General features: G+C 38.9%; 1 protein-coding gene across 1 annotated transcript; it reads left to right on the forward strand.

The window, feature by feature from the left end:
* Positions 1-1,081: 1,081 nt before the first annotated feature.
* LOC140465542 (uncharacterized) lies at positions 1,082-9,351 on the forward strand. The gene is made up of 6 exons (XM_072561081.1): positions 1,082-1,186; positions 1,847-1,888; positions 2,550-2,692; positions 4,152-4,350; positions 6,633-6,706; positions 8,327-9,351. The coding sequence occupies exons 1-6, from the start codon at positions 1,096-1,098 to the stop codon at positions 8,597-8,599; spliced, it is 822 nt and encodes a 273-aa protein (XP_072417182.1). The 5' UTR covers positions 1,082-1,095; the 3' UTR covers positions 8,600-9,351.
* The last annotated feature ends 226 nt before the right edge of the window (positions 9,352-9,577 follow it).

Below are 9,577 nucleotides of genomic sequence, written 5' to 3' on the forward strand. Positions count from 1 at the left end.
GCTATAAAGAGAAGTTGAGTAGGTTAGGTTTGTTTTCACTAGAAAAAAGGAGATTGAGGGGGGACCCGATTGAGGATTCCAAAATCATGAAGGGTGTAGACAAGGTAGATAGAGATGAGCTTTTTCCCAGGGTGAAATAATGAGAGGTCACGCATTCAAGGTGAGAAGTGAAAAGTTTATGGAGGATACAGGCGGCAGTACTTTACACAGAGGGTGGTAGGTGCCTGGAACGTGTTGCCAGCAGAGGTAGTAGAAGCAGACACGGTAGATTCACTTAAGGTGCATCTGGGTGAATGAGTAAGTGGGGAGCAGAGGGATACAGATGCTTAGGAATTGGGCAACAGTCGATTTGGATTGGCTCAGGCTTGGAGAGCCAAAGGGCTGGTTCCTGGGCTGTAAATTTTCTTTGTTCTTTGTTCTATGTGACTGATTAATTCCTGTGTAGATGGTTTACAATGAGAGAGGGACATGAATTCAAATCCCATTTTTGTAGCTGGAGAATTTAAATAGTCAGTCAAATAAAACTCTTGTACACTGTAACAGTAACAGTGGTAATGAAGTTACTGGAGTATTAGGAAAATCCATATGGAACAGTAATGTCTTTCACTGACATTAGTTGCTTTACTAATTTACAAGAAGTCATTGACAAATCACATGACCATGTGTAACAAAGGTTTGCTGCGGTCACATATCGCAGGGATAGCTCTGACATTGGCAGGTTCACTTCATGTTATGCTTAGACCGGAGAAGTTGCCATTTTTAAAGGGAGAAGACCCTGAGTAGCAGCTGCATGCAGATTCTCCGAAGGAGGAGCGGAACAGAGGCAGAGCAGTAGGCCATTCAGCCCATTGAACCTGTTCTGTATTCAGTTACATCATGACTGATCAACTACCTCAGTGTTGCTTTCCAGCATTATCTCCAAAATCTTTTGATGTCATTAGTCTAAAGAATTTTATTGATTCCTGTCTTGAATATGTCCACAGTCATGTCACAGCATTCCAGTGATTTACCACACCCTGAGTGTTTAAAAGGGTTAACTTTATATATTAAATATTATGTTTTTCTTCATTATATTAGATTACTGCAGAATGCAAAATGGAGGAGACAAAAAAAATATTATTTCCTGCTGGAACTCCTATTGCATACAAGGTCTTAGAACTAGCGATTGCTGGGGATGGCACTTTAGGTATGTAGATGGAGAAGAGAAACCTGAAAATGGACAGGAGACTGTCCTGGTAGCAACTTGCTTGTGTTACCTCATGTTAATATAACTTCCTTCAGCTGTTTGTCTCATCTCCATATATGCAATATTCTAGAGACTTTGTATTTTATAGAGATACCAGAATACAAACACTTTAGATGCTTGGCTGAAGTTCCTATTTGCTCACCCTTACATTTAGCATTGTCACCCAGCTCAAAATAAATTGGCAATCCCTCCACGAAGACAGCAGTGAGGTCAATCAATTCCAGACCAATTCAGACAAATAGCGTATATCAGGGACTGGCTACGCTGCAGCAAATACAGCAATCTATGTCTGCTTAAAGTCGTTCTCCTATCCACAATGTCCTGGTCAGAAATGATAGGGAAAACTTGTGATGATTGTGATGATCTCATGCATTAGTATCTCTGTAATTATTAAGGCCATTGTTTATTTCAGCTTTTCATATTTGACTACACACTGTTGGATGGCAAGGCAATAGCTGTAAAGGGTGTGGGGGGATTAGTAAATGACATGGTTAATGAGTTGAACAAGGAACCATTGATGATTCTTGTTGTTTTACAAAAGTCCTAGCATTGACGGCCAATTCCTTTTAGGAATTCAAATTTTTTTTTCTGGTTTTTCAGGATTCCAATGGAGGAAAACTAAACTTTGCTCTCTGCGACTTAGTAAGTCTGCGTTATATTTCATAATGCGTTTTTTCACTAATCCAAATAATCAGAATACCACCATCCTAATGATTTGAAGGTCAAAATCAGAATCAAATCATCTTTAATGTATAACATCGGGAGAATCCAGCTCCACCTGCACAGTTTCTTAGATTATCAACAGTAACTCAAATTACAACAGTGTGATTTTATAATTTAGTTCATCATCTTTGCTTTTAACATGCATAGTCATCTCTTAGAACAAAAATGGTATGTCCAATGTTCATTGGCATGGAACGTTCACAACAGTCCTTAAGAGTTAAGCCCATCACCTCCTGGAGAGACAAAGCAGCTTGAGGTAACCCCATGTAAATCATTGCTTATCTACCACGCACCAAAGGTCACCCTAATCTCTGGGGATAATCGGAGATCAAACACGCCCAAAAAATATATGCCTGAAATTCCCAGGAAGTTCAACGTTCCTTTGGGTAATTTCTCTGCATTCAGAACGCTCCGATAAAAGGTCCAATGTGGCGACCTGATTTATTTACTTGGATATTTCCTCAGAGGATGTTAAGAAGTTTTGGGTAATTGTAGCCTGATCTCACTGACTAAATCAACATTTCTAATTTTATGACAATTTCTCCTGAAATCTCAGTTATAATAACTTCTTGCTTTGTAGCATCCTTGTCTGCCCAGAAAGCTGAGATTGACAAATCACTTGCTGAACTAACCAAGCTGCCGAAAGACAAACGCCTGCTGTTCCACAACACATTCCTTGAGATTCTTGGCAGCAGTGATAATCTTCCAGATATTGAGACAATGGTTTGTACTTTCATCCTCTGAAATTTAAAAGTAGAGATATTGCTATCCAATGATATTTTGGTGTCAAACACTTGTTTCCTTTTGGAAGGATTGATTTCAATAGTGGGAAATAAAATACATTTATAGAAATAAGACCTGCTCAAGTGTAATTAAGCTGCTAACGTGTTGTCATAAAGTTTGAGATGGGCTAAGACATGAATATACCTCAATTCTTGCAAAACCATCTTCTAATGCCACTTTCACACTGTTAAGCAAGACAGATGACAAACCGTGTTGCTTGACTCTTAAGGGTGTAAGATCACATGTAACACAGCCAGAATTAACTATCAAAGCTCATTGGAATGATGGGGGCTGTAAAATTCGAAACGAAGCTCAAAATTGGCAACAGAGTAGAGGAAACAAAGTTCTATTGCATATCAAAAATATTTATTTATTTTATCTATAACATATCAAATGTTAAGTTGGATTCACCGTTAAATAAAAAAGTGAGAGTTGCCATTGTCCCAGAAGACTCCTCTTTTTGGCACATCCCTACATTAAAATATAGTTCACTCATTCAAAATTAAAGAATCAATTGCAAGGCTTTCTTGAGTAAACGAAGGAGGAACTTATTACTTTGTAACCTTGAGAAAGAAAGTATGCTACACATAGCATACCATATTTACACACTCACAGACACAAGTCATGCAGCCATAATTATGAAATCTATTAATTATAGTGTCATAGAGTCATAGACATGTACAGCATGGAAACAGACCATTCGGTCCAACTCATCTATGCAGACCAGATACCCCAACCCAACCTAGTCCCATTTTCCAGCACTTAGCCCATATCCCTCTAAACCCTTCGTGTTCATATACCCATCCAGATGCCTTTTAAATGTGATATCTTTGAATTCTTGACGAATTTGTCCAATTTGGTTGATCTTTTGAGACACTGAGAATGAAAAGCAAGGCTGCAGTGAGAGTCATTCAGCTGAACTGTTTCAAATCCATTACATCTCCTCTTTCCTTTGCCAAAAAAATTCAGATCATTTGTTTATTCCTTTGTTCTGGATTAATTTATTTTAAATCAACTTGAATAATCTGAAGGAAAGACTTTCATCCTATTTTGTGAACACTTTAAAAAGGTGTATAGAAAACTGGATATACAGATCGAAGTGACTGGTCTCAGTCATTTTGATGACTTGTTAATTTCAGTTCAGACTTTTATTGACTGTCTCATGAAGCATGGCTCAACCAGGTCAGCTGATAACAATGGCCATCCAAAGTCAGTGTTTTACCTTTTATAATAAACATTTCAGTTCACAATAGCTTCCAGTATTAGGTGCTGATGATGGCTGTTAAACAGTGACAGTCCATTTTTTGCCACTGTCATAACAATCCCATTGTCCCACTGGATACAAAAGTCAATCTAATTTTAACTTTCTACTCTTGCACATTCCCCCACATGTTTGAAGTTTGACCAAATGTGTGAAAGTCTCCAACCTGACCTTCAAATACTGGACCTGATGGAAGATAAGGATGCAGCATGTGTGGAGAAGCTGCTGGATCTATTGGGAATTCGGAAGGCTGATCCACCGGGACAGCCCCTCACCTTGACACCTGGTCAGAATGAAGTCATTAAGACTGTAGCCATTCTCATCCAGTCACTCAACGGTATGAAATAAAGTGTACTTTGTGAAACCTACAGTTCATTAATAAGTTAACTTCTACCTTCCGATGCCTAGGGCTAAACTCTGGAATTTTCTGCTTTAAACCTCTCTTCCTCTCTGTCATACTCTTGCCTCTTTTAATATATTACTTAAAACATCCTCTTTCATCATGATTACTTGTCTGATGTCAATTTGATTTTGCTACCGTCCCTATGAAGTGCCACAAATACATGCAGAGGTGAACATGGTATTATCAAATAACTGACATCAACACCAAAGGATCCAGTTGGTTGATTGCTAACATTGTCTGTGTACTGTATTGCTGTGCTCTGTGCTGTAACCCAATATATTTCTGGCTGTAAGCTGACCAGTATGACTGAAGAGCATTTAAAGAGAGATTCCTTGAAAAGTACCCTTACTGAACATTGAGAAGGAGATGCTTTGAATCACAGGGGGTCTGCAATCAGTCATGTTGAGTTTTCTGAAACAGAGGCACAAGGAACGGACTGGAGATTGGGAGGCTTGAACATTTTGAGTTCAGGACACTCTGTTACTGATCCAATTGCTTCAGTTTTCTTATGGTTGCTCTGGTACTGACTGGAAAAGCTATTTGACCAAAGGAAGGGTATGACAACAAACTGTTATAAAGTTGAATGCCTGTGGACTATGAGTGACAATTTACAATGCAAGTTTAGCTTTGCTGTGAAGGAATGCACTGACAATATTTGCAGTGACCTGATGCTGGAGTGAATGCAAATGAAACTCTCTGGAATGAGCAGCAGATCTTATGAGGAAAGGTTAAACAGAATAGAATTGTTTCCACTGGAAGGAATGCATTGACAATATTTGCAGCCTCACCCAGAGGCTCCCTGCCTTCATTCCTGATGAAGGGCTTTTGCCCGAAACATCAATTTTCCTGCTCCTCGGATGCTGTCTGACCTGCTGTGCTTTTCCAGCACATTCTAATCTAGACTCTGATTTCCAGCATCTGCAGTCCTCACTTTATGCTTAATATTTGCAGTAACCTGATGCTGAAGTGAATGCAAATGAAACTCCCTGAAATGAGCAGTATATCTCATGAGGAAAGATTAACAGGATAGAATTGTTTCCACTGGCGTGTAGAAAATTGATGGATGACATGACTGAACCTTGTAACTTCCTGAATGTCTTTACAAGATCTACAGCAAAGGTTGATTCCTCTTGCAGCTGAGTCCTTTCTAGAGGCACTGTTTAAAATGTGAGTTTGCCCACCTAGAAATTAAGGTTCTCTCAGAGGGCTGTGTGACTTTGGAATTCTCAGAAGATGGTAGAGTCAGGTTCACTGAATATTTGTGAAGCTGTTATAGACATTCTTGTCAGGCAGTCTTGTCAAGGATTAACGGGGTGGGTTGGAATGTGGAAGGCAAAATACAAACAGAGCAACCGTGATCTTATTTATTGGCAGAGCAGGGTAGAGAGGCTGAATGGCTTAATTCTGCTGCTAATTTGCATGTTCATAGGCAAAGAGGAGGTTGATGAGCATTGTTCAGTCTGACATTTCATGGAACATAAATCCAGGTCTGTGTTAAATCTGTCTTACAATATGTTCAGAGTTTGTTGGCACTTCTTGAAATATTTTCAATCTATGTGATCCAAATTTAAACAACTCCACCCCAATCTGCTCTGTAAACATCTAAAATCATTACTGTTGAGTGCCAACTATGTACATGTTTATGACCAGACCTATGAAGTGTCCTGTCTGGAACTGGACATTTAACCTTTCAACAAGGCAAGACCGAGGAATGGTTTTAGTTCACTGAAGCACAAACTGTACAAAATCCCAAGTATCAGACTAATGACAGATTTTCCTCAGCTGAATGAAGTTAGAGTTCTTATATTAAATATAAGAACTCTAACTTCAGCTTCTGTATCTTGATGACCTCATCCTCTCGTAATTTCCTCTAGCCTTGAAATCCTCCCAGCCATCTTTATTCCTCCAATTCTTCTTGTAGAACCACAATTTAGATCACTCTATCATTAGTGAGTGGTTTCCCAGTTGCCTCTAGGATTCATTCCCTACATTTCTCCACAATTCAACCTCTTTCTCCAGTGTCAACCTGTTACCTAAAACGTTTAGTCACCTGTCCTCCTAACTACTTGCCTGTGAAATTTATTTGATAAATTTCTGTGTAATGCTTTGGGCCATTTTACCATGTTTAAGTAGGGCTCTGACGTTGTTGTTGTTCAAGCGCAAACTCAATGGAGTTTCAACACAGAAAGGCCTGAATTATTCTCCTTCCTTTTCAGAACTGAATCCTGATATTCTACCTGATTTGGCTGCTAGTGTTAAGATGAAGATAATACCCACACTATTAAAACTGGTAAGAAATAAGTTCTGTCATTAATTTTGGTGAACGTGTGTAGAGTTTGTCAAGACACATTAACTGACATGATGCTGACCAGGATTTGAATCATATGATGGCTTCAGAAGACAGAGGTTCTTTAATGGAGCTAATTATAATGTAAGAAATGTTTTGAAATACAGAGGACATAAATTACTGTCACTCATGTTAATATATGAATCATCAAAGGACTTGTAGTAAATTCTTCTGTGTGATAACTTTAACAGATTTTACAAACTTCAGGAAGAATTTGATAGAATTTGCAAAATACAAAAGGAAAATGCATGATCTTTGGACTGTGAGAAGCAGTAGTCCATCTCCAAATCAGGGACAGCACGTATAACAGAGAATCAGGGTTATGAGGGAAAAGGCAGGAAAGTAGAGTTGAGGATTTTCAGATCAGCCATGACTGGTGGAGTAGACTTGATGGGCTGAATGGCCTACTTTACCTTCTATGTTTTAACAAGGCCAGTAAAAACTGGTAAATCCCAGTTGGCTACTCATCAATTCTCTCTTGGTTTTGGTATTAAGTACCAGTAGCATTTCAATTCACTGCCACCAGGTAGAACACAGCTCTCCCTGGTAGCTTTCCACTGATAGCTGGGCAGTAGATTGCTGATCTCAGAAGTTTGTATCATTCACAATTTAATGACTTAAATTAAATTGGTCCTCCAAACTGATTTTAAGTTTTCATAGCTATCAACATTGATGTAAATTTTAAATTTTATTGGTAACTTAAATTAAATTTGAAACAGTATGTCAGATGTGCGCTTGAATGGGACACACTCATAGCTCTTTTTAAACTTTTATACTTTTGCTGTGAAAAACCCCAAAAAGAGAACAATGAAAATGTGAAATTTAGTGAAAGAGCTGTAATCCTTATTGAATCGATAAATTGTTGGAGAGTTATTTACAAATCGTATTGTATCTGATGCGCATGGCTCCTTGTTTAAGTTTTGGATCCTGTCAGATATGTAGCTGTCATTTTCTGTAGCTCCTTTGTGGCTTCCTTCCCACTTAGCCCCTAGATGTGGAGTGTGGAGTGCAAAGCATGTGCTATTGATGTTAGACAAATGTGACCTGCCTATCTTCTCTGCACAAGATAGACACAAATCCAAGAGAAACAAAGTTGACATCAGTCAACAGCTTGGATACCTCTGACAGCACCCAGCTTTGCAGTGGTTCCAATTCTCACAACCATAGAGCTATGAAGGGAGTACTGAGCTTATGTGTGTTGTGTTTCTGTATGACTCTCTTTTGATTGTGGAGCCAAAGCAATGAAGAGTATTGAATCCCTTGGAAGGCTGGAAACATTCCTATATGCGCAGAAGTTTGTTCAGTATATTGAGTAGTTCCACAGCACAATAGTTATCCTACATGAAGAATGAGCACTGCAGATACTGGAAAATAGCTGTTACCTGTGGAATTGTCCTCTAGCCACACACATCACCTGCATGAGTGAAGGAATTTGAGGGGAAACACATGTGGAATGAGTGAACTCTTGATGTTGTTGACGAGACGGTCTCTTAAGTTACCTGTTCCTTGTTCAAATAAAATCAGCAACTTACACAGTATGTTTTACTCCAATTGTTTTTCCAGCTGGAAAAGATTGAGAAACAATATTTCAACCCATTTCCAATTCACTTGGTGGATGTAGCTGGAAATATGCAGAAACCTGAGGAGACTCTGGAGACCCTGGCCCTTCAGTTGACAGACAGTGAACTTCTAACAACTCAGAAGATTCTGAAAGAATTTGGAGTTGACCTAAAGAGAGCGAAGTCTACAATCACACACCATTGTGATAATAGGCATAACGCGATGCTGTTTCACATCTTCAGTAGTTTGTACATTCTCAGTGCTTGTGCTGAGTAAACATGATTCATGCAATGGTCCATGGCCCTGCTGATGTCAGCCTTGAATCTTCAGATATCTCTTTGCTGATGTGAGGCTGCATCTTGTCCTTATCTTTCCTCTTGTTGATGTTGTCCTTCAGTCTGATAATGATGGCAATATGCTCCTTTGGTCATTTTTTGGCTACTTGATGATCACCTTTGATGCAGAGTGTATCTTTTGTGCTTTGTGCTTACCTGTAGCATTGTAGAACTACAAAAAGTATATCTTTGTCAGCTCTCTAAGCTAATGTAGTGTGCATGGTTTTATTATATTCTGCAGTATCACCTGTTACTTTGGTTCAATGAAATCCTTGTATCTTACAATCGTGAAAGGAGAAATAATTGCAGTTCTACAGCACATTTCTCAACTTCGGGATCGTTCAAAAATTTTTAAAGCCAATGAATTCCTTTTGAAATGAAATCATACTTGTAAAGTTTAGAAAAATGGCAGCTGAATCATGCAGAGCAAGATCCCACATAGTAACATGAAACTACAAGAAAATCTGTAATTTCTGTAATGTTGATTGAGAGATGAATATCAGCCCAATGACCATTTCTTGCCTAATTACTTAATCAGTGGAAGCATACAACAACACTTGCCTTTATAGATCCCTTACCTTACAAAACTGTACTCATGGACATCACAGCTGCATATTCAGACAAGCACTGACACCAAATTTAAGGAGATATTATTTTATGACCAAAAGCATTGTGAAAGTGGTAGCATTGAAAGGTGGGCCTTTAGTGAACCGTGACAGGTATGACCATTAAAGGAAGCTACTGTCAAGATTACGGCCTGATTTTTTTTCTATGATACGGGAGTCACCCTGTATGTGAGTTAGGAGAAAGTGAGGACTGCAGATGCTGGAGATCAGAGCCGAAAAATGTGTTGCTGGAAAAGAGCAGCAGGTCAGACAGCATCCAAGGAGCAGGAGAATCGACGTTTCGGGCATAAGCC

The sequence above is a fragment of the Chiloscyllium punctatum genome, chromosome 42 (genome assembly GCF_047496795.1).
Source record: "Chiloscyllium punctatum isolate Juve2018m chromosome 42, sChiPun1.3, whole genome shotgun sequence".
Taxonomy (NCBI): Eukaryota; Metazoa; Chordata; class Chondrichthyes; order Orectolobiformes; family Hemiscylliidae; genus Chiloscyllium; species Chiloscyllium punctatum.

Coding starts and splice junctions, on each gene's coding strand:
- LOC140465542 (XM_072561081.1), top strand. CDS start 1,096: ATGGAGGAGACAAAAAAAATATTATTTCCTGCTGGAACTCCTATTGCA. Junction 1,187..1,846: donor TGCTGGGGATGGCACTTTAG/GTATGTAGATGG, acceptor CTGGTTTTTCAG/GATTCCAATGGAGGAAAACT. Junction 2,693..4,151: donor TTCCAGATATTGAGACAATG/GTTTGTACTTTC, acceptor ACATGTTTGAAG/TTTGACCAAATGTGTGAAAG.